Here is a 24,216-nt window from a genome sequence, read left to right as displayed (position 1 = left end):
TCAGTAAGAGTGTCCATGATTGAGTCTTTGAATGAAGAGATTGAGATGAAACTGTCCCATTTGAGTGTTTGTTGCAGCTCGTTCCAGTCGCCAGCTGCAGCGAACTGAAAAGAGGAGCAACCCAGAGATGTGATTAGGTCATCTTTGGATTATGTTTGCTTTGTATAAGGGTCGGCAGCCAAAACGGTACTACGGTGCATGGAAAGGGCCCTGAGATTGTGTGTGTAGGTCCTTCAGGACAACACCTGTTGAGGCATTGCAGGTAGATAGTGGGGAACTGCCACTGAGGATAAAGCGGGACAAACATTAGCATACTGGGCGAGGTTGAAAGGGAGTTCAGAAGGACATCCTGTGGTCACGTCAACTGGGGAATGCTGGGAGCGAGGAGGTGTTAAGCAGAGGGCATACGGGTGGACAATCAGGCAGAAGGTGGTAGAATATGGACTGGGGGAGAGAGAGATAGGGCCGGCAATTGCATTGGGGAACGTTCCTCCTTGGCTGTTCCAAAACAAATGTAGGTGTGGACATGATTGAGGGCAGGAGAGAATGGAGTAAGGACGTGAGATGTCTTTTAGAGAGATATATAGATCATCGTTTTTATTCGTTTTTAAGGATTCAGATGGTTGAAAGGATCCAGTCAGTGGTCGGATGGGCACAGGGGTGTATATCCCAGATTTCAATGTTAGTGCATGTAAGCGGTTAACTGATTATGTGTTAGTGTATGCAGCAGAGTTGATGGCCATGATTCTCGGTTTGAGATGGGTGGAGGAGGTGAAACCACTCAGAGTGGTGATCTGCTCTGATTCGGCTGCAGTGTTGAGCAGTGTGAAGATGGGCAGGTCGGATAGGGGAGACTTGTTTGTGGAGATGATAGTGCTGTTGGAGAGGATGGAGTGGTGGTAAACTTTTGTAGGGTTCCCGCCCATGTGGGTGTGAAGGGTAATGAGAAGGTCGATGTGGTGGCTGAGAGTGCAGTGAGGAGAGAGGGGGTAGATATTCAGGTCAACTGGGCCGCAGGGAAGTCAAGTCCTTGATCCGGACAAAAAGGCTCAGTCTTTGGCAAATGGAGTGGGATGCTGGTAGTAAGGGGAGACAATGATATTGCATTTCGATATAGGTGAGTAAAGGAGCATGTGATGTAGGCGAGAGGAAGTTGTGTGGAGTAGACTACAGTTTAGGCACACAGGTTTGAATGCCACGTTGTGGATGATAGGGAGACATGAAACAGGTCTGTGTGATGAGTGTTTAGTGGAGGAAACGGTTGATATTTTGTGAATTGTATGATGTAGATGGGAAGAGATTGTGTGAAAGGGTTAGAGAGGCTGGACGGGTTTGGGGTTTGGGTGGCGTAGTGGGGGGAAGGAAGTGGTGTCTAGGGCTCTATTTCACTTTGTTAGAGGAACATGACTAATGAAGACCATTTAATGTAGTTAGTCTGTGACTGGCCTCACCCTCCAGTACAGTAGGTAGTGATGTATGCACATTGAACGTTGGATGCGATCCGCCAACCCAATGCCAAAGAAGAGGAAGAAATCCCGTACAGTCAAATATATTTATAACTACTGTATGTGGCGCCACCTAGTGGTATGTATATTATTAGGAACCAAATAGTGAAGAATTTGTTGCACGGGTAAATATTTTACAACGCACTCGCATCGCATCCGGCTCAACAACATTCCAACCAACATGGCAAGCCGAAAAGGTTCACAGCAAAGCCGGGGAGATGGTGATAAATACTCGGTGTTGTTGCCCACTTACAATGAACGAGAGAATCTACCGCTTATTGTGTGGCTATTGGTAAAATACTTCGGTGAAAGGTAGATCATTTCAGATGATGTTGTCCGGAGTGTGTGACAAGATGTCAGTGATAAACTGTCACTAAAATCAGATTTGCCAAGAGGGGACAGCCCTCATTGGGATCGTCAATGGCTTACTTTTGCAATCTGTTGCGGGTGGGTATAATTTGTGGAACGTTCCAACAGGAATCTGTTCCTAAAACGTCTAAAGTATAAGGTTATCAACAAACAACGCATCCAAAGTAGCATGATCAATTCACCTAGCTAACTAGGTGCCGAATAGGCATAAATTTACCACGTAGTTTATTCTTAATGTTTGCCCATAGGCTACCAGAGTGAGAACAGACATTTTTCGGGAATAAACGTGGTGAGTGAAAAACTTAATGAGATAGCCCATTCCCTACCCGGTATCTTATTCTGCCACTATACAACTTTGTATTTACTAAGTTTTTGGAACAGATTCCTGTTGGAACGTATCACAAATTATACCCACCCATCTGTTGCTGTGATTACCAGTCGCTCATTGATTATTTCAGCTAATGACATACCCTCTTTGTTTGTGTGTGTGTGTGTGTGTGTAATATGACTTATATAAATACTTCTATGAGCTTATTTCAGCTGTTTTACCTCTGCGGTCTTCATAACAACAAAAGGCAGTTGTGGATGGGCCAAGTAATGATGTAAACATGCAACATTGTACTCCATAGACATCAAAGACTGCAATAACATTTTGCAGATTGTACCTTTATAAGAATATAGCATATAACTCACATTTGAACAGATATTGCATATTTGAAAGACTGACTGAAATTCAAGCTGTAACTGGAACTATGATAGAGCTCATTGTAAAGTCCCTGTTTTCATCAAATGTCAGATTAGCATTTGTTGTGTGATGGGTTGAAACGCCTTTTTACTTATTCACAGTGGATACGAGTACGAGATTATTGTCATTGATGATGGAAGTCCAGATGGGACACTTGAGGTGGCAGAACAACTGCAGAAGATATACGGAGAGGACAAGATAGTAAGTGAATTTAATAGATTAGTTGTTATTTTTGTATATACTTTAACATTCACGTACCTGCTGGCAAAGCAAGACACTCATTCACTCTCTGCTCTTTGTGGTTATTTTTCAGCTCCTTCGACCAAGAGCAAAGAAACTAGGGTTAGGTAAGTGTCACATACTCATTCATCAGAGTGAACACAGTGTTATTGAACACTATCTCAGGTACACATGTCAGGTAATGTCCTTTTAATTCTGCATTCAGGAACTGCCTACATCCATGGCATTAAACATGCCAGAGGGAACTATGTATTCATAATGGATGCAGACCTCTCCCATCATGTGAGTGTATCTCCTGTATCTCTGGACAATACAGTATCAGAGAAGCAGGTTGGGATAATGGCACCGGACCCTGTACATACAATAATAACCATTTTAAAATGTTTCCAAGAACAGACTATTTTCTAGTCCCTTTTTCTAATCAAGAGGTTACTTGTGGTGTTACACATTGCTTGGTTGGATATTTGTATCAACATGCTTCATTGCCAGGATAATCTTTTATGAAATCCTTTGAATGCATACATCCTAAAATACATACAATTATCTTTCCTTGCAGCCTAAATTTATTCCAGAATTCATAAAGTAAGTCATCTATTTTAATTCATCGCAAAATGTGAATGTGTATATTTTGGGGGGAAATGTAGAACGTAGAATTCAGAATATAGTATGTCTGCTAGCAATCTACATCTCTACCATGTGATCATCTGTTACCAAGTAACTGATGTGAATGTGTTTGTCTCCAAGGAAACAGAGGGAAGGCGGGTATGACCTTGTGTCAGGCACCCGATACAGAGGAGATGGGGGCGTGTACGGATGGGACCTGCGCAGGAAACTCATCAGGTGACTGCAGGGGCACTCCCGTCTGCTACATCTACACTACCATTCAAAAGTTTGGGGTCACTTAGAAATGTCCTTGTTTTTGAAAGAAAATAAAAAAAATTGTCCATTATGTTGTAAATTACTATTGTAGCTGGAAATGGCAGATTTTTTTATGGAATATCTACATAGGCATATCTACATAGGTGTACAGAGGCCCATAATCAGCAACCATCACTCCGGTGTTCCAATGGCATGTTGTGTTAGCTAATCCAAGTTTATAATTTTAAAAGGCTAATTTATCTTTAGAAAACCATTTTACAATTATGTTTGCACAGCTGAAAACTGTTTTTCGGGCCTTTAGACTAGTTGAGTATCTGGAACGTCAGCATTTGTGGGTTCGATTAAAGGCTTAAAATGGCCAGAAACAAAGAACTTTCTTCTAAAACTCTTCAGTCTATTCTAGCAAGAGGACAAGTACATTAGAGTATTTAGTTTGAGAAACTCTTCACAAGTTCTCAACTGGCAGCTTCATTAAATAGTACCTGCAAAACACCAGTCTCAACGTCAACAGTGAAGAGGTGACTCCGGGATCCGAGTGTCACGCCTTGGTCATAGTGTTTTGTGTTTTCGTTATTTATTTGGTCAGGCCAGGGTGTGACATGGGTTTATATATTGTATTTTCGTATTGGGGTTTGTAGTATTTGGGATTGCGGCTGAGTAGGGGGTTGTATAGGCTTGGCTGCCTGAGGCGGTTCTCAATCAGAGTCAGGTGATTCTCGTTGTCTCTGATTGGGAACCGTATTTAGGTAGCCTGGGTTTCACTTCGTATTTCGTGGGTGATTGTTCCTGTCTCTGTGTAGTGTTCACCAGATAGGCTGTAATAAGTTTCGCGTTCCGTTTGTTGTTTTGTTTATTCAGTTATTTCATGTATCGTCATTTCATTCATTAAAGACATGAGTAACCACCATGCTGCATTTCGGTCCGACTTTCTTTCAACAAACGAAGAACGCCGTTACACCGAGTTGCAAAGAAATAGCCATATCTCAGACTGGCCGATAAAAAGAAAAGATTAAGATGGGCAAAAGAACACAGACACTGGACAGAGGAACTCCGGCAAACAGGCAAAGCGTCAATACAGGGCTAAGATTGAATCGTATTACACCGGCTCCGACGCTCGTCTTATGTGGCAGGGCTTGCAAACTATTACAGACTACAAAGGGGAGCACAGCCGCCAGCTGCCCAGTGACACAAGCCAACCAGACGAGCTAAATCACTCCTATGCTCGCTTTGAGGCAAGCAACACTGAGGCATGCATGAGAGCATCAGCTGTTCCGGACGACTGTGTGATCACACTCTCCGTAGCCGATTTGAGTAAGATCTTTAAACAGATAAACATTCACAAGGCTGCGGGGCCAGACGGATTACGAGGATGTGTGCTCCGGGCATGTGCTGAGCAACTGGCAGGTTTCTTCACTGACAGTTTCAACATGTCCCTGATTGCGTCTGTAATACCAACATGTTTCAAGGAGACCACCATAGTCCCTGTGCCCAAGAACACTAAGGCAACATGCCTAAATGACTACAGACTCGTAGCATTCACTTCCACACCCATGTTGACCAAGTGCTTTGAAAGGCTGGTAATGGCTCACATCAACACCATTATCCCAGAAACCCTAGACCCACTCCAATTTGCATACCGCCCCAACAGATCCACAAGTGATGCAATCTCTATTGCAGTCCACACTGCGCTTTCCCACCTGGACAAAAGGAACACCTACGTGAGAATGCAATTCATTGACTACAGCTCAGCGTTCAACACCACAGTACCCTCAAAGCTCATCACTAAGCTAAGGATTCTGGGACTAAACACCTCCCTCTGCAACTAGATCCTGGACTTACTGACGGGACGCTCCCAGGTGGTAAGGGTAGGTAGCAACACATCTGCCACGCTGATCCTCAACACTGGAGCCCCTCAGGGGTGCGTGCTCAGTTCCCTCCTGTACTCCCTGTTCACCCACGACTGCGTGGCCAGGCACGACTCCAACACCATCATTAAGTTTGCTGACGACACAACAGTGGTAGGCCTGATCACCGACAACGACGAGACCTCCTATATGGAGGAGGTCAGAGACCTGGCCGTGTGGTGCCGGAATAACAACCTATCCATCAATGTAACCAAGACAAAGGAGATGTTTATGGACTATAGGAAAAGGAGGACCGAGCACGCCCCCATTCTCATCGGCGGGGCTGATAATGGAACAGTTTGAGAGTTTAAGTTCTTTGGTGTCCAAATCACCAACAAACTAGAATGGTCCAAACATACCAAGATTGTTGTGAAGAGGGCATGACAAAGCTTATTCCCCCTCAGGAATCTAAAAATATTTGGTATGGGTCCTCAGATCCTCAAAAGGATCTACAGCTGCAACATCGAGAGCATCCTGACTGGTTGTATCACTGACTGGTATGGCAACTGCTCGGCCTCCGACCGCAAGGCACTACAGAGGGTAGTGCGTACGGCCCGGTACATCACTGGGGCTTAGCTGCCTGCCATCCAGGACCTCTACACCAGGCGGTGTCAGAGGAAGGCCCTAAAAATTGTCCAAGTCCCCAGCCACCCTAATCATAGACTGTTCTCTCTACTACCGGATGGCAAGCGGTACCGGAATGCCAAGTCTAAGAACAAAAGGCTTCTCAACAGTTTTTACCCCCAAGCCATAAGACTCCTGAACAGGTAACCAAATGGCTACCCCAGACTATTTGCATTGTGTTCCCCCCCCACAACCCCTCATTTACGCTGCTGCTACTCTCTGTTTATCATATATGCATAGTCACTTTAACCATACCTACATGTACATACTACCTCAATCAGCTCGACTAACCGGTGCATGTATATAGCCTCGCTACTGTTATAGCCTCTCTACTGCATAGAGCCTCGCTACAGTAATTTTTCACTGTCTTTTTTACAGTTGTTTTCATTTCTTTACTTATATATTGTTCATCTAATACCTTTTTTTAACTTAGAAATTGCACTGTTGGTTAGAGCCTGTAAGTAAGCATTTCACTGTAAGGTCTACACCTGTTGTATTTGGCGCACGTGACAAATAAACTTTGATTTGATAATCAAACCCACAAATGCTGATGCTCCAGATACTCAACTAGTCTAAAGAAGGACAGATCTTTTGCAAAATGGTTTTCTAATGATAAATTAGCATTTTAAAATGCTAAACTTGGTTTAGCTAACACAACATGCCATTGGAACACAGGAGTGATGGTTGCTGATAATGGGCCTCTGTACACCTATGTAGATATTCCATTCAGCTGTTTCCAGCTACAATAGTCATTTACAACATTAACAATGTCTGCACTGTATTTCTGATCAATTTGATGTTATTTTAATGGAATAAAAATGTGCTTTTTAAAAAAAACAAAAAAACAAGGACATTTCTAATTTACCCCAAACTTTTGAATGGTAGTGTAGGTTGTTGGCCGTCATTTATTCAGCTTATACAGAAGGCAAGTATTAAACTCTCGTCTGTGTGTGTCCCTCCCTCTCTAACAGTCGGGGAGCGAACTATGTCACACAGGTGCTGCTGAGACCTGGGGCATCAGACCTGACTGGCAGCTTCAGGTAAGGGGCTAAATGTAAATAGGTGTGAAGAACAGCAGGCACAGCAATCACACCTACAGTTGAAGTCGGAAGTTTACATACACTTAGGTTGAAGTCATTAAAACTCGTTTTTCAACCACTCCACAAATATTTTATGGCTAGCATGGGGGTGGCAGCATCATGGTGTGGGGGTACTTTGCTGCAGGAGGGACTGGTGCACTTCACAAAATAGATGGCATCATGAGGAGGGATTATGTTGAGATATATATATATATATATATATATATATTACATTTACATTTACATTTAAGTCATTTAGCAGACGCTCTTATCCAGAGCGACTTACAAATTGGTGCGTTCACCTTAAGACATCCAGTGGAACAGCCACTTTACAATAGTGCATCTAAATCTTTTAAGGGGGGGTGAGAAGGATTACTTTATCCTATCCTAGGTATTCCTGAAAGAGGTGGGGTTTCAGGTGTCTCCGGAAGGTGGTGATTGACTCCGCTGTCCTGGCGTCGTGAGGGAGTTTGTTCCACCATTGGGGGCCAGAGCAGCGAACAGTTTTGACTGGGCTGCGCGGGAACTGTACTTCCTCAGTGGTAGGGAGGCGAGCAGGCCAGAGGTGGATGAACGCAGTGCCCTTGTTTGGGTGTAGGGCCTGATCAGAGCCTGGAGGTACTGAGGTGCCGTTCCCCTCACAGCTCCGTAGGCAAGCACCATGGTCTTGTAGCGGATGCGAGCTTCAACTGGAAGCCAGTGGAGAGAGCGGAGGAGCGGGGTGACGTGAGAGAACTTGGGAAGGTTGAACACCAGACGGGCTGCGGCGTTCTGGATGAGTTGTAGGGGTTTAATGGCACAGGCAGGGAGCCCAGCCAACAGCGAGTTGCAGTAATCCAGACGGGAGATGACAAGTGCCTGGATTAGGACCTGCGCTGCTTCCTGTGTGAGGCAGGGTCGTACTCTGCGGATGTTGTAGAGCATGAACCTACAAGAACGGGCCACCGCCTTGATGTTAGTTGAGAACGACAGGGTGTTGTCCAGGATCACGCCAAGGTTCTTAGCGCTCTGGGAGGAGGACACAATGGAGTTGTCAACCGTGATGGCGAGATCATGGAACGGGCAGTCCTTCCCCGGGAGGAAGAGCAGCTCCGTCTTGCCGAGGTTCAGCTTGAGGTGGTGATCCGTCATCCACACTGATATGTCTGCCAGACATGCAGAGATGCGATTCGCCACCTGGTCATCAGAAGGGGGAAAGGAGAAGATTAATTGTGTGTCGTCTGCATAGCAATGATAGGAGAGACCATGTGAGGTTATGACAGACCCAAGTGACTCGGTGTATAGCGAGAATAGGAGAGGCAACATCTCAAGACATCAGTCAGGAAGTTTAAGCTTGGTCGCAAATGGGTCTTCCAAATAGACAATGATCCCAAGCATACTTCCAAAGTATTTGCAAAATGGCTTAAGGGAAATAAAGTCAAGGTATTGGAGTGTCCATTGCAAAGCCCTGACCTCAAGCCTATAGAAAATTTGTGGGCAGAACTGAAAAAGCGTGTGCGAGCAAGGAGGCCTACAAACCTGACTCCATTACACCAGCAATGTCAGAAGGAATGGGCCAAAATTCACCCAACTTATTGTGGGAAGCCTGTGGAAGGCTACCCGAAATGTTTGACCCAAGTTAAACAATTTAAAGGCAATGCTACCAAATACTAATTGAGTGTATGTAAACTTCTGACCCTCTGGGAATGTGATAAATAATTATCTCTAATATTATTCTGACATTTCACATTCTTAAAATCAAGTGGTGATCCTGACTGACCTAAAACAGGGAATTTTTACTGGGATTAAATGTCAGAAATTGTGAAACTGAGTTTAAATGTCTTTGGCTAAGGTGTATGTAAACTTCCGACTTCAACTGTACTTACATACTGGTACATCTTCCTTTATCTTCCTTAGTGTGCCAGTGTGTGTTATCTCACTGTTTTGTTTTTTATGCATGGTGATCTCAGGCTTTACAAGAAGGAGGTACTGGAGAGACTGGTGGAGAGGTGTGTGTCCAAAGGCTACGTCTTTCAGATGGAGATGATTGTCCGTGCTAGACAGCTGAACTACACCATTGGAGAGGTGAGGCCTTTTTTGGGGGGGGTTTGTGTCATTTTGTTTAGTTTCTTAATCATGGGATGTTTTATTTGTTTTTACCGTCGAGGACCACATTTGGACACAGTGTTTTAATTAATACTTTTAAATGCTATCCTCTGGGAATACATCTGTTGTATATGTTTTCACCCAAATAAATGAAGTTATGTTAATCATGTCAATAGGTTGTATGTAGCTTAGTTAGAGTTTTATCTACTTTCCCACAGCCAGATTAACTTGTGAGTACCATTTTTATGTCTCTGCGTGCAGTTTGAAGGAAGTTGCTATCTTGTGTACAATTGCTAACTAGCGTTAGCGCAATGACTGGAAGTATATGGGTACACTACCTCTTAACTTTCTTCATACTGGAGGCAGATACATACAAATGGTATCCTGGAGTTCATCTGACTCTTCATTGCCAAAATCCAATCTATCCCTTTAACTATAGTTTTCCTTCTTCCAAACAGGTTCCAATTTCGTTTGTGGATCGTGTTTATGGGGAGTCTAAACTGGGAGGAAATGAAATAGTGTCGTTCCTGAAAGGACTGCTTACTCTCTTCGCGACAACATGATTTATGATGCTCTAGGTTTGGACTCAGCACTGCTTTTTAGTTTTTCAGTCATGGCCTTCAATGCAGTAATGAACCTACATCAAAATCAGTAGCGTAGGACGCACCCCCACAGCACACGTGAGGCTGGGGCCCCAAGCTTTAGGGAGCATCAAACAAACTTTTATTTTGGTTGGGGAAGATAGCAAGTGAACACTTCATAAGCCATGGCAAAATGTTTAGGATTACAGGAAATTTACTTTAAAACTGGGGGGGGGGGGGGGGGGGCTAAACTGCACTATGTCACTGATAAAAATGAGAAGGGGAAATGGACAGACTATGCTCCTTTCTATGAGTAGTTGATTATTGACAAGTCAAAGCACAGAAAGTATTACATTAAAATATTCATTCTTCACTGCCTCTGCTTCAGATGGATCTCCAATCATACATAAAGATGTTGAAGCATCAAGCTTCTTCCTATGTATTATTGTAGATTGATTAACTCCTTTCTGTTCATTACTTTCATATTTTGGTGGGTTTACACTACCAGTCAAAAGTTTTAGAAAACCTACTGATTCAAGGGTTTTTCTACATTTTCCTATATTTTTCTCTCAACCAGCTTAACGAGGAATGCTTTTCCAACAGTCTTTAAGGAGTTCCCACATATGCTGTGCACTTGTTGGCTGCTTTTCCTTCATTCTGTGGTCCAACTGATCCCAAACCATCTCAATTTGGTTGAGGTCGGGTGATTGTGTATGCCAGATCATCTGATGCAGCACTCCTTCTTGGTCAAATAGTCCTTACACAGTCTGGAAGTGTGTTGGGTCAAATGATAGTCCCATTAAGCGCAAGATTGGATGGCATATCGCTGCAGAATGCTGTGGTAGCCATTCTGGTTAAGTGTGCCTTGAATTCTAAATTAATCACTGACAGTGACACCTGCAAAGCACCCCCACACCATCCCGCCTCCTCCATGCTTCACGGTGGGAACCACACATGCGGAGGTCATCCATTCACACACTCTGCGTATCACAAAGACAAGGCGGTTGGAACCAAAAATCTCTGGTGGACTTTTACCAAATAGGGCTTTCTTCTGTATACCAACCCTACCTTGTCACAACACAACTGATTGTCTCAAACGCATTAAGAAGGAAAGAAATTCCACAAATGAACGTTTAACAAGGCACACCTGTTAATTGAAATTGATTCCAGGTGACTACCTCATGAAGCTGGTTGAGAGAATGCCAAGCCTGTACAAAGCTGTCATCAAGGCAAATGGTGGCTACTTTGAAGAATCTCAAATATAAAATATATTTTGATTTGTTTTACACTTCTTTGGTTACTACATGATTCCAAATGTTATTTCATACTTTTGATGTCTTCGCTATTATTCTACAATGTAAATGAAATGAAAATAGTAAAAATAAAGAATAACCCTTGAATGAGTAGGTGTGTCCAAACTTTTGACTGGTACTGTATATATTTAAGCATAAAAGAATAATCACCGAAGTAGTGCACTGACCCTTTACTAGTCGTTTATTAGCAGACCGAGATAGCCATCGGTGGCGCAGTTGACAAATAAATCTTAGCACCCCCCCGGAAAAATATAAAAGCAACCCCACCCCCAAACTACTTCCTATGATCAAAAGGTATGAATACTTTCTGAAGTCAATGTAATTCCACTTTGATATTATGGGGTATTGTGTGTAGGCCAGTGACACAAAATCTCAATTGAAGCCATTTTAAATTCAGGCTGTAACACAACAAACTGTGGGGGAAAGTAAAGGGGTGTGAACTTTCTGAAGCTAATGTTTCTGAAGCTAATGGACCCGACCACGGCTAGAGCAGTGATCACCAACCGATCTCCATGGAATTCCTAGTCAATCACAAAACATTTCTTTAAAAACCCCAACGATAAAGCCTTGGTTCCTATATATATATGTTTTTTGTTGCACTCTTGGCAGTTGGTAGTCTTGATTCAGCAGCCCAAGTGCCAGGAAGGCAAAGTGTTCCCATTTTGAACCATTTCATGTGTCTGAAGGTAGAACTTCGCCTCCCCAGTAAAAAGCAAATCAAGTGCAGTAATAGGCCTACCACTGGCCACATCACATAGCTCAGATCACTGTATCTACACAGTTTGCTCCATAGACTGTAAAATGAAGCCTCGAATGCACAGCAAAGTTGATGTGAGATTTCAAAGCTTTTAAAACAATGACTAGAGAGAGAGACTGGACAAATACAGCGAAGGGACAGTGTCGGTGATTCGGGTGAGAGGCATCCTCACCACTGCTCCCTCCCTTCCCACAGACTGACCATCAGATACAGGCAATCAGTCCAGAAATATAATTGCAAAATGGTCTGAAAAGAACAACATTGGAAGGGCAATTTAAGCTTAGCCAATATGCATTGATTATGTATTGGGCCTATAGCCTACTGCACAAACCTCATTGCTACGTGACTGTTTTTAATTGGTTAATATTGCATAGGCTTACGTTTGTACGTTTGTAAAACAAATCTGAGCGGTAGGTCTCGACTTGCATTTTGACTCGAGGTGGTCTAGCTTTGGATAAAAGCTTGATTTAGAAAAGGTTGGTGACTTCTGTCTTGTAGCATATTTATTTTACGCTAATCAGGTGAATTTATTGACATATTGAAGGCCTAGCCAGCATTTAAAGACCTATTCATTAACCAGAAGAGCAACTTGGCTGATATTTTTTTTTTGTCACTCGGGTCCAATTTTTATTTATTTTACCTTTATTTAACTAGACAAGTCAGTTAAGAACAAATTCTTATTTTCAATGACATCCCAGTGGGTTAATTGCCTTGTTCAGGGACAGAACAACAGATTTGGACCATGTCAGCTTGGGGATTCAATCTTGCAACCTTTTGGTTACTAGTCCAATGCTCTAACCACTGGGCTACGTGCTGCCCCAATGGGTCTGATCTAGACCCAGACCCGTTTGGGTACGGATCTAGGTCCCCCTTTTAAATAATGATCGGGTCCGTCCGGGTCTGATTGTCCTCAGGTCCGTTCGGGTCCGGATCCGAGAATACCTCTACTTGGAAGACAAGCCATGCACAGCAAAAAGCTGAGAGACCACCAAGGAGGCCATGTTATACTATCACCCCTCAATTGAAATCCAGTATTCACATGATGAGGTCTCCATCCACCCCCTCCCCAATCTCTCCAAGGGGCCCATGCTAAAATGGACAGAACAATATGCTCTCAGGCTTGGTAGCTGCCCAATCTCTGAGGAAAGTAGTCCCGGTGAGTTAAGTGCCAGCATAGAACAGCGCCACCTACTGTTCTCATAGCTCTCTGACATTGGGCAAATGCAAAGGCACTGTGTTGGTACTGAGGCACTGTATACATCCGACCCTCTGCAGGGGAGGGCGCCCGTTGTAGCTAGTCCTAACGCATGCGTTCACGCTCAACTAGAGGGTGCCTCCTGTTGGTTCAATCTGGTAATTGCAGGTCGAGCTTGTTTACCCCAATCCCCCAGGCATAGAATTTGACAGACGTTGAAGAACGACCGAGGCCAAAATCTGAGGCCTGTCTTGCACGGTAAGAGGTTAGACTTGTTTACCACACAGTAAGTTAGTTTTATAAGTCTCGACTCATTTTGATATCACAATGAGCTTTTTATGCTAATCAAACATATGTCACTTCCGCCCTTTCAATTGCGCCATTTTGGATAGGGCAGTTTATAGTCTAGGATGGGTGTATTGTCTTTATAGGGAAGAGATGGGTATGCATTATTATCAGTAAACAGTCACAGAGTTGACACAGTTTTGGATTAGGTGTAACTACGTCGTAATATTTAAAACAGCACTACTTTATATTTTCCTGCAATGGGCATTTTCGATGTTTATCTAGCTAAATGAGTTCCAGCGGCACTTCATCCCCGGCATCCGAGAAGGATACTCTGTGTCGGATAGAGAGAGGAGTCGAGCTCCCTCGCGGTGTGGTGTGACCGCTTGGAGAGTAGACGGCAAGGCGGTTATTCCCGGCTGCTTATTTGGAGGAATAGGAGGGAACGTGAGAGTGCCCAACGATTTGTCTCACCGTTTCTCGTAATTGAAATCATTTACGCCAACGGGACCACCGTATTTCAAACCAGGTAAACTCGTCACACTCCGCTTTTCATACAACCTCGCTAGCTAGGAGGGTTAACTACGATGATGCGTTGCCGCTATTCGTTCCTAGCTAAGGTCGGCGAACAATGTAGACTTAAGCTTTATGTATTGATGATAACAAATTAAACAATATTACGTGGAGTGTTATGATACCGTATATCTTAAGTTGTCGGTGACATTGTACCACTTTTGGCCAGCTAAACTTGGGCACTGAGTAGCGCTCAAAATCAGCACCTACTGAAGAGGTGCGGGGCTCCTTTCTAGTACTCTTGTAGCAGCTGCTAGCTCGCTGTGTTTTACTTGCGCTTCCCTTTGTGGTGGGTGACTCGCGACTGCGAGGAAGCAATCAGCTATCGTTCTGGTAACAGTATTACCAAGTCAGACGTTATTAAGGTGTAGAAAGAACCATGAGGTATGATTTACGTAGTAGCTAATCGTGTAAGAAATATTTGTATCCTCTTTCATTGGTCGACCAGATAGCCATATACGATATTCATCATTGACTTTAATCAAAGCCATCATTTTGGCCAAATTGAAGGAGGGAGACGATAGCTCGTAACCTCCTCTAACGTCACTCTCCTAGTTAATAGACACATTTGACCTTTATCAAATGTAATGGTATTTTTTCCCCCATTATTTAAAATATAACTGAACCGGGGTGTTATAATCTAGCTGGCAGCAAACTGGTACGTTAGTCAGACTCATTCAGCAACTTGTCTACAGCGTGTGTGTATAGGTGACAAGGAGTTGTGATCTGCAGGTCGCACATTTGATTTTGAATGTTGTAACACAAGTGACGTCAGATGGCTAAGTAAACTCACCTCACGTTATTCACCTCACAATTATAATGGCTATCTGATATAATGTTGCTAGCAACTTATATAAGGTGTCAACATAGTCTTCGAGGTTGGTTTTATACTGGTACTCTATTGATTTAACCATATGTTCCCATGGTCCCTGTGTGGGGGCCATCAGGAGAAACAATGTGGTGATCCTGATTTAATCTTTTGGTCATTTAGATAGGTGTTCCACTTAAATGCCAAGTCTCTTCCTTTTGGTGTGTGTGTATGGTCATCGGTGGCAGTTTGCTAAAAGAGGGTATGACTGATACAATCAACTTTTATTTTTGTAAACAATGTGAGTTTGGAGGATCTTATGGTGACCAGAGGGAATGTCGTCATTGTTACTTTGAGGACAGAACACACTTATAGATTTTTTTGTTACATGAGTCTATATTTGACCCATTAGGCCATCTCCTTTTGTCCTCTTCCTCTCCTCCTCTTCCTCTTGCCTCAGCTGTAGAGTGGCTATTCTCTGCCAGCTACCCACCCAGCCCCCACTCCCCTCCCCCCAAAATACACTGCAGACATATTGTAAATGTTGGGCTCTGCTGCTGACTCAATAGGAGGCGCCATTCCGTGATTGCAGAGAGGCTGCAAAAAGGGGGCAGGCAGAGCAATGGAAGCCTTACATAATGGAGGCAGAGCTGTCCTCTAGCGCCATCTACAAGCGATGGGAGTAAGCCCAGCCAGCAAGGGAGACGGGCAGCCAGACGACATTCAGCTCAGCAGCACTGTACCATAGTTGCATCTTCTGGAACATACACCTAGAGCTATGACATCACTGGATAGGGGAAGAGTGTTTGGTCTCATGCTGCTTGTCACTAAAGTTTCTTGTCCTATCTGACCTTTGACCTGAGTAGAGCATCCATTCTGCAGTGTTTTGATTGTTTAGCGTTGACTGGAATATATAATAAACCAATCAGTCCAGACAGACATAAAGATGGTGGTAGGGCCATTATGGATAGACATGAGTAATGCTGCTGAGGAAAACCATTGATGGTTTTATGACGAAAGGTGACTGACAGACAGCTGGTTCTTTTGTGGCCTTTTCCCCCCCATAGGTGCACTAGTCACTCCAGTGATTATGTTAATGTAACTCTAGTGTAATTCTTTGGGATGTGTGTTTTGGTCACCCAGGATAACACAAAGGTTTTTGTGTTGGGTCTGTGGAACTCTCCCTCTTTACAACAATGCTTAGTACATATGTTGACCTACCTGACCTCACCTATTAGTCACACCTGTGTCCCTCCCTTCTCCAAGTGGCCAGCATGTTCCAGCTCCCGGTCAACAACCTGGGCAGCTTACGGAAAGCCAGAAGAAATGTCAAGCGGGTTCTGGGAGACATCGGGCTGGAGTTTTGTAAAGACCATATTGAGGTGAGCAGCACATGGAGTTCTACTGTTCTATTATCTGTGAATGAGAATCATGCCTTTGACCACACTAGTTTTTCAAACATGAAGAAATAATAGCTCATTCATGAATAGCTCATTAAACAATCAGTCATTGTTTCAGCCATCAAAGCAGGAGTTGTCAAATTTCTCATGTTTATGATGTCTGTCACTTTGTCAGTTTGATGTTATATTAAGCCCAGTCCACAACCATAATAACATTCCCAAAGGTTGTGGCCTTTAAAACCCCTCCTAGCAAATCACCTCGATCTGACTTGATTTTTATTGATGTATATATTAATTGTGATTGTTATTCTCTCCCCTTAGGACTACAAAGACTATGTCCCTAATGAGTTCTACATCAAGCACACCACCTGGGATGATGTGTGTGTGTGGGATCCTTCACTGACCAAAGCCCAGGTGAGTGACTCACTGGAACCCACTGTTCATTGTATTGTTATTGTGTCTGCTTATTTTCAATAAACAATGTATTTACATTTGATAAACATCAACAGCTGACTCACCACTGTTGTCTTCTTTTCCATTTGTTTCCCAGGAGTACAGATCAAAGCCTTTCTGTTGTTCTGGCTGCCCCTTCTCCTCCAAGTTCTTCTCAGCGTACAAGAGCCACTTCCGCAATGTCCACAGTGAGGACTTCGAGAGCCGCATCCTGCTTAACTGCCCCTACTGCACCTACAATGGGAACAAGAAGACCCTGGAGACACACATCAAGCTGTTCCACATGCCCAACAACGTGGTGCGACAGGGTCCCGGAGGCATGCAGGGGCTGAAGGATGGCATGCAGCTGGGCAAGAGGCCTGGAGAGAGCATCGAGCAGGCGGTGTACTACTGCAAGAAGTGCACCTACAGGGACCCGCTTTACAACGTGGTGCGCAAGCACATCTACAGAGAACACTTTCAGCATGTGGCCGCACCCTACCTGATTAAGCCTGGGGAAAAGACCACACCTAACGGTGCTGGTGCGGGCTCAGGGAACACAGACAGCAGTAGCAACACCAATGTCAATGCTAACAGCAACACCATCCACTGCAAGCGCTGCCTCTTTGTGCTACGCACCTATGAGGCACTCGTGCAGCATGTTATTGAGGACCACGAGCGCATTGGTTACCAGGTGACTGCCATGATTGGTCACACAAACGTGGTGGTGCCACGGGTCAAGCCTGTCATCATGGTATCCCCCAAGCCGGGGGAAAAGACTGTCATTGGTGTAGGACCCAAAGGTCAGCTGGTGACCACCACAGTGGGTGGAGTCCGCTCCCTTCCCACCCAGCAGCTCAGCAGGATCGTCATCCCAAAGTCAGGCCTAAGCTCAACGGGACTCCTGTCTGGGTCTCACCTGAAGCAGGGGCCTTTTGGGTTAAAGAGCGGGACCACTCAGTCCTTCTCTATAGGCGGGCAGCAGGTGAGAATCACTCTACCCGGCAACGCACAGGTCTCTGTGCCCCAGCATTCGCAGGCTGCCAAACAGAACCTCCCTGGTGGCTTGCGGAGCCCCATAGTGGTGAGTTCCTCCTCGTCTACACTCAAGCCCACCCAGCTGAACTCCCGGGTCCAGGCAGCTGCCACCACAGTGGCCTCAGTCACGGCCAAGGGGAAGGGGGGCACTTCAGTCCTGGGCACGTCTTACACCCAGAAGTGGAAGATCTGCACTATCTGCAACGAGCTGTTCCCTGAGAATGTGTACAGCTCGCACTTTGAGAAGGAGCACAAGGCGGAGAAAGTCCCTGCAGTAGCCAACTACATCATGAAGATCCACAACTTCACCAGCAAGTGTCTGTACTGCAACCGCTACCTGCCCAGCGACACACTCCTCAACCACATGCTGATCCACGGCCTGTCCTGCCCGCACTGCCGCGCCACCTTCAACGACGTGGAGAAAATTGTGGCACACATGCGACAGTCCCACCCGGACGAGACTGTGGGGCCGCGCACTGACTCTCCTCTGACTTTTGACCTCACTCTGCAGCAGGGCAACCCCAAGAACGTCCAGCTGATTGTCACCACCTACAACATGAGAGACGCACCAGAGGAGTCAGTGGCCTTCCATGCCCAGAGTGCCTCCTCTTCCACACAAACTGGCAAGAGGACTGTGCCCAGCCAACCCCCAAAGATGCCCTCTGAATCCGAAGATGGTTCGCCTCCCAAGAGTGCACCTCAGGCGGCCGTGCCATACAAGAAAGACGTGGGCAAGACTCTGTGCCCGCTGTGCTTCTCCATCCTCAAGGGCCCCATCTCTGATGCACTGGCACACCACTTGAGAGAGAGGCACCAGGTCATCCAAACAGTGCACCCAGTGGAGAAAAAACTCACCTACAAATGTATCCACTGCTTGGGTGTGTACACAAGCAACATGACTGCCTCCACCATCACACTGCACCTGGTGCACTGCCGTGGTGTGGGAAAGACACAGAATGGGCAAGACAGCAGGCCTGCGCCCTCCCCCAGGGTCTCCCAGGCTCAGGGCACTGCCCTCAAACGGGCTGGCTTTGAGAACTGTGACCCTAACGACCCAAAGCGCCGTAAGCTGCCGCCTGGAGAGCATGAGGGCTCTGCGGCTTTTGTAGAGAATCCAGACGATCCTGTCAACCTGGTCCTTGACCCCAAAGGCCACGAGGATGAGTCGTACGAGGCGCGGAAAGCCTTCCTGACGCAGTACTTCAACCGTGAACCCTACCCAATGCGTAGGGAGGTGGAGAAGCTAGCCGCCAGTCTGTGGTTGTGGAAGTCTGACATCTCCAGCCACTTCACCAACCGCAGGAGGATATGCACGCGGGACTGTGAGACCCAGAAGGCCAAGGTGTTGCTGGGCTTCAACATGCGGGAGGTCAGTCGGCTCAGCCATGAACTGACCTTTGACCCTGAGTGCTTGTCTGAGGGCAAAGAAAGTGGAGAGGTATTAGAGAGGCGGACGTCTAGGACGTGTATCGGGCGGTCTGAGCAGGCCATCCTGCGCATAGAGGAGAGAGCTGCGGCTAACCATGGTACTACACTCCAGGAGGGTACGCCAGCAGGGTCTGACAGTGGGGCCAGTGCCACCACCCAGCCCAACGGTGGTGCCAAGAGTGACCAAAACAAGATAATCGAAAGCACCTTAAAACAGAGAGGGCCTCAGTATCTCTCAGAACCCATCGCTATTGACTCCGACAGCAATGAGGATGAAACGGATGATGGTGATGAAGAGGATGATGAAACTGGAGTAGTAGAACTGAATTCCACGGGTAATGACAGGCTGGCTGCAGAGGGAGAGGTGTTGGGGACAGGAGCCCACTCCAGCTCAGACCTAGAGGATATGGAGGATGGGTCAGAGGAGGAAGAAGAGGGTCATGTTGAGAATGGATATGGCTCCTCGGCGTTGCCGGAGAGACAGGTTAAAGGGAAGGAAGCTATTGCCAAACTGGGACACCCGGAAAGTGGAAAAACAAGTGTCCAACTTGGCAAGCAGCAGGTCTGACTAATGGACACACACACAGGCACACATAAACAAATTATACGCACACAGATAAGTTACTAACATTTGATCCATGCTAACAACTCTGCCTCACCAAAACTCTAGAGCTGGAAATGGTCAATGGTGACATGAGGGACAACAAGGGGAGAGTGTAAAGGAGAGCTTCTTCCCTTTTCACTTCAACAAGCCATCCAATGGCGTTTGGTCAAGTCAAAAGCCAGTTGAAGGTGCTCTGCAGTGAGAAGTAGTTAGTAGTGACTTAAGATTTGTGAACAAAGATTGAACTTTTCCTCCAGGGGGGAAAAAAGAAAACACTGAAGATGCACCAAACGATAGGAAATGGGTTGCCTTCTATTTACTTTACTACAAAATTCAAATAAGTACTTATTCTTGTCCAATTGGCCACAAGTTACAGTGTGGCAAAAACATTTGAGTCATTACGAGTTACAAGGTTTGAAGTAAAACTAGACTATCCCAAATGTTACATGTAGTCATGCAGGAATAGCTCATGTATATTTGTACAGTCTTTTAGACATGTTTGGAGAGAAGTTGCTGTAGATGTACTCATACAATATTAGCTATTCTTTCTGTATACAAGCTAGCCTCGTATGTTCTACATTGGTTCGCTAGACAATAGATGTCGCTTTGGTGGCTGGTATTTTCTGTATGTTTTTGTTTATTTTTTTAATAAATCCATTACATTTTTGCTAAATAATATATCTATATATAAATGCAAATTTAAATGAACATAATCGATTGCTTTAGTTTTTCGGTCTTTGCTGACGATTGATTGATTGTACTTTTTTATTTGCAGTAATAACTTTGGTTCTATTGAAAAAAACTGTTTCTCATATCTTTATCCTCCCACTTGGTTAGAGTAAAGGGGCATTTCAACTGTTCTCTGTAGCCCAGTGTTTGTAGTCTAGATTGTACTTTCTTTGTCTCTTTTCATGTACCTACCTTTTACTTATTTTCCCCCCGAGAATGGATGTTTGCTGTCGCCTGTGAAACCGAGAGAGCATTTGCTATTAATTACTTTTCTGTGGGTTTTAATTTGTGATCTTCAATTTGTGTATTTGTTTTTGTTTTACATTTTTCACTTATGAACAATAAAGTGCTATATTGTGCTTCTCACAGTTCTCCTAATCTTGCCTTTTTTCCCCCCCATTTCCTTTGTCTTATTCTCTTTCATGTGACACACCCCTTTACAGAGACTGTGTTCTGTTGTTTCAAGAAGTAGCACCACAAGTCAGCTGTTCCAAATGAAACCCACAAGCAGGACAGTCACTGGTGGTGACATCCTGTTATCGCAGGTATTTATAGAGAATCCTAAACAAGGTTTAGGTGTGTAATATATGGGGTTCCAATGCTTTGTGAATTGTTTTATTTCACCTGGAACAGAATAAACATGTTGGCTATGTGAGCTATGCTAGTCTGTGAAAGTGACTGGAGAATGATGTATCTGAACTAAATGCACCCATTGGTGAGATGTTGATGAGAAGTCAACAGTTGGGCTCAGAAGAGAATGCGTGTATAAGGCTAACCCATTGTTGAGGCGCACCATCTACTCTTATGTGTATCAATCAGGTGCCAAACCAAAACACAATGACTGAATCCTATTGACTACCTTTGTTTGATTGTGTTGTCGTGATCATTTATATATGAGGAAATCATTATGTTACAAATGCGGGGGTGTATTGTGCTTATGTTTCATACCATAGATAGGCTGACAGTCACTTGCCTCCTGGTAGGAAGGATATAAAATGGAGTGAAATTGCCCCTCTAAAGAGAGAGAGCACCCTCTCCCTTGCTGGCTTGCTCAGTGTTGCTATGCTGGTATGAGGAGCAGGAGGGAGGGAGGGAGGGAGTGGCAGGGGGAGGCTGAAGGGAGGCGGGGGAGGCTGGAAGAGAGGCCTTGCAGACTGGGGGACGTGGAGGCCTCATCTGCAGTGCTGTGAGCAGCAGGAGCGCTAAGCAGATTGAGGGGGAAGGGAGACTGAGCGAGAGAGGGGGAGGAAGGGAGACTGAGAGGGGGAGGGAGCGGGGGGAGGGGAGAAAGGGAGGCAGGCAGGCGGGGGGGGAAGGGAAGGATGTGAGAAAGGGAGGGAGACAGGCGAGAGGGAAGGTGAGGAATGAAGACGGAGAAAGGGAGACAGAGAGAGAAAGGGAGGGAGGGGAGAATGGGAGAGAGAGGGAGAGAAGGGGGAGCTGAGAACGGAAGGGAGACTGGGAGGGAGGGGGAGGGGAAGGGAGTGAGGCGGTGAGGAAATGGAGCTATGACTGGCGCCCCCTGGAGTTAGAGACTCGCTTTTGTCTCTAATGTCTGTAGTGTTAGACATCACTGCAAGCATTGAGACAAGTGCACCAAAGGTTAGGGACAGTCAGCAGAGGTATTTTTGACGTTATTAAAGCATAGGGCAAAAATGCCACAGGGGATGGGGGGACATGTACAACCAATATTCAGAAGAGGTCGATTCCCCCAGGTCGATTTATTTAAAATAAAAAACACGTTATAAACAATGGTAAAATGTGTAGAATTGCAGGAAATGAGCTTTAACGGTCGACTTTGGGCACGAAAAACAGTCCAACTCCACCTCTTTCTCAGTTTTCATATCTGGGGGTTCATCGATGTGTCATCCTTGTCATTTCTGCCCCGATTTAGCTAGTTCGTTAGCTAAGCTAGCCACTTGCCAGTAACTCCTCCACTATATTTTGATGTAATTTCAAAGGATTTGTTTTTGGACGGATGCTGTAGAGATCGATAAGAAATGGCACTTCTGTAGCCAAATATCTTAATCATAATATTTTGTTTTCAAGCATTAAATGACCTGGTATAATTAAGCAATACGGCCCGAGGAGGTGTGGTGTATGGCAAATATACCACGGTTAAGGGTTCTTACGCACAACACAACGCGGAGTGCCTGGATACAGCCATTAGCCGTGGAATATTAGCCGTACACCACAAACATCTGGGGGTGCCTTCATGCTGTTATAAACTGGCTACTAATGTAATTAGAACAGTAATGTTGATCTTTAAAGTAACTGTCCAATATTTCCAGATTACTATGAAATTTGACCTATAATTAATTACAATATGGGTGAAATACACTTTACAAAAATATAAAAACACAATGTAAAGTGTTGGTCCCATGTTTCATGAGCTGAAATAAAGATCCATTTTCCATATGCTCAAAAAGCTTATTTGTCTCAAATTTTGTGTATAGATTTTTTTCACTGGCACTATGGAGAAGTGTGCTATTCACGGTTGAATCCCGGGATCAACTGTACCGGGCAGATGGCAGACAGCGTATATGGCGAGCAGTTTGCGGATGTCAAAGTTGTGAACAGAGTGCGCCATGGTGGAGGAGGGGTTATGGTATGGGCAGGCGTTAGCTACGGACAACGGACACAGTTGGATTTTATCGATGGCAATTTGAATGCACAGAAATTGCATTGGGTGCCATTCGTCTGCCATCACCTCATGTTTCAGCATAATAATACACAGCCCCATTTCGCAAGGATCTGTACACAATTCCTGGAAGCTGAAATTGTCCCAGTTCTTCCATGGCCTGCATACTCACCAGATATGTCGCCCATTGAGCATGTTTGACCGACAGCGTGTTCCAGTTCCCGCCAATATCCAGCAACTTCGCACAGCCATTGAAGAGGAGTGGGACAACATTCTACAGGCCCCAATCAACAGCCTGATTAACCTTATGCGAAGGACATGTGTCACGCCGCATGAGGCAAATGGTGGTTACACCAAATACTGACTGGTGTTCTGATCCACGCCACTACATTAAAAAAAAGTTATCTGTATTCCCAGTCATTGGAAATCCATAGATTAGGACCTAATGAATTCATTTCAATTGATTAATTTCTTTATATGTACTGTACCTCACTAAAATCTTTTAAATTGTTGCATGCCGTGTTTATATTTTTGTAGAGTGTAGTTTTCCTTCCAAAAAATTGTAATTAAGTATGTTAAAATCCATGTTTTCATGTTGTATATCTTTTAGTTGTCATATTAAATGCTTTCTATATTTGTATATGCATTTCTGCAATTTAAAATTGGTTTGAGGTTTTTAAGTAATTGACATGTGGAACTATTGAAATTTTTTCATATTGGCCCATACATATTGTGTAATTTAGGCTACTGATGGTCCCTAACTATATCAAATGTCAAACCAAATGACCAAGGGAATTACGATCTCGTGTGCAGCTGCGCTCAGAATTGCTGATTACTTGGGTGCTGCCTGCCAGCTGTGGGCAGAATTGAAATAATGCCGCGTTCAAAACAACCGGGAACTCGGAAATCTCCGACTTCCTTGAGTTCAGGACGACTGGGAACTCTAAACATTTTTTTTTAAATAGCTGCGACTGGGAAAAATATTTTTGAATGTCATCTACT

General features: G+C 44.7%; 2 protein-coding genes across 3 annotated transcripts; both read left to right on the top strand.

The window, feature by feature from the left end:
• Positions 1–1,643: 1,643 nt before the first annotated feature.
• On the top strand, positions 1,644–11,415 carry dpm1 (dolichyl-phosphate mannosyltransferase subunit 1, catalytic). The gene is made up of 9 exons (XM_029665546.2): positions 1,644–1,817; positions 2,721–2,820; positions 2,933–2,966; positions 3,065–3,141; positions 3,416–3,441; positions 3,604–3,699; positions 7,238–7,306; positions 9,295–9,409; positions 9,889–11,415. The coding sequence occupies exons 1-9, from the start codon at positions 1,687–1,689 to the stop codon at positions 9,991–9,993; spliced, it is 753 nt and encodes a 250-aa protein (XP_029521406.1). The 5' UTR covers positions 1,644–1,686; the 3' UTR covers positions 9,994–11,415.
• A 2,011-nt stretch (positions 11,416–13,426) lies between these two features.
• On the top strand, positions 13,427–20,939 carry adnpb (activity-dependent neuroprotector homeobox b). 2 transcript variants are annotated; one of them, XM_029664420.2, is made up of 4 exons: positions 13,427–13,534; positions 16,209–16,324; positions 16,664–16,756; positions 16,893–20,939. In XM_029664420.2, the coding sequence occupies exons 2-4, from the start codon at positions 16,217–16,219 to the stop codon at positions 19,806–19,808; spliced, it is 3,117 nt and encodes a 1,038-aa protein (XP_029520280.1). In that variant the 5' UTR covers positions 13,427–13,534; positions 16,209–16,216; the 3' UTR covers positions 19,809–20,939. The 2 variants fall into 2 exon arrangements, with proteins under 2 accessions (XP_029520280.1, XP_029520279.1); XM_029664419.2 differs by lacking the exon at positions 13,427–13,534 and adding an exon at positions 13,546–14,090.
• The last annotated feature ends 3,277 nt before the right edge of the window (positions 20,940–24,216 follow it).

The sequence above is a fragment of the Oncorhynchus nerka genome, linkage group LG7 (genome assembly GCF_034236695.1).
Source record: "Oncorhynchus nerka isolate Pitt River linkage group LG7, Oner_Uvic_2.0, whole genome shotgun sequence".
Taxonomy (NCBI): domain Eukaryota; kingdom Metazoa; phylum Chordata; class Actinopteri; order Salmoniformes; family Salmonidae; genus Oncorhynchus; species Oncorhynchus nerka.
Note: the sequence above shows the minus strand (reverse complement) of the source record. Positions and strands in the feature narration are given on the sequence as shown.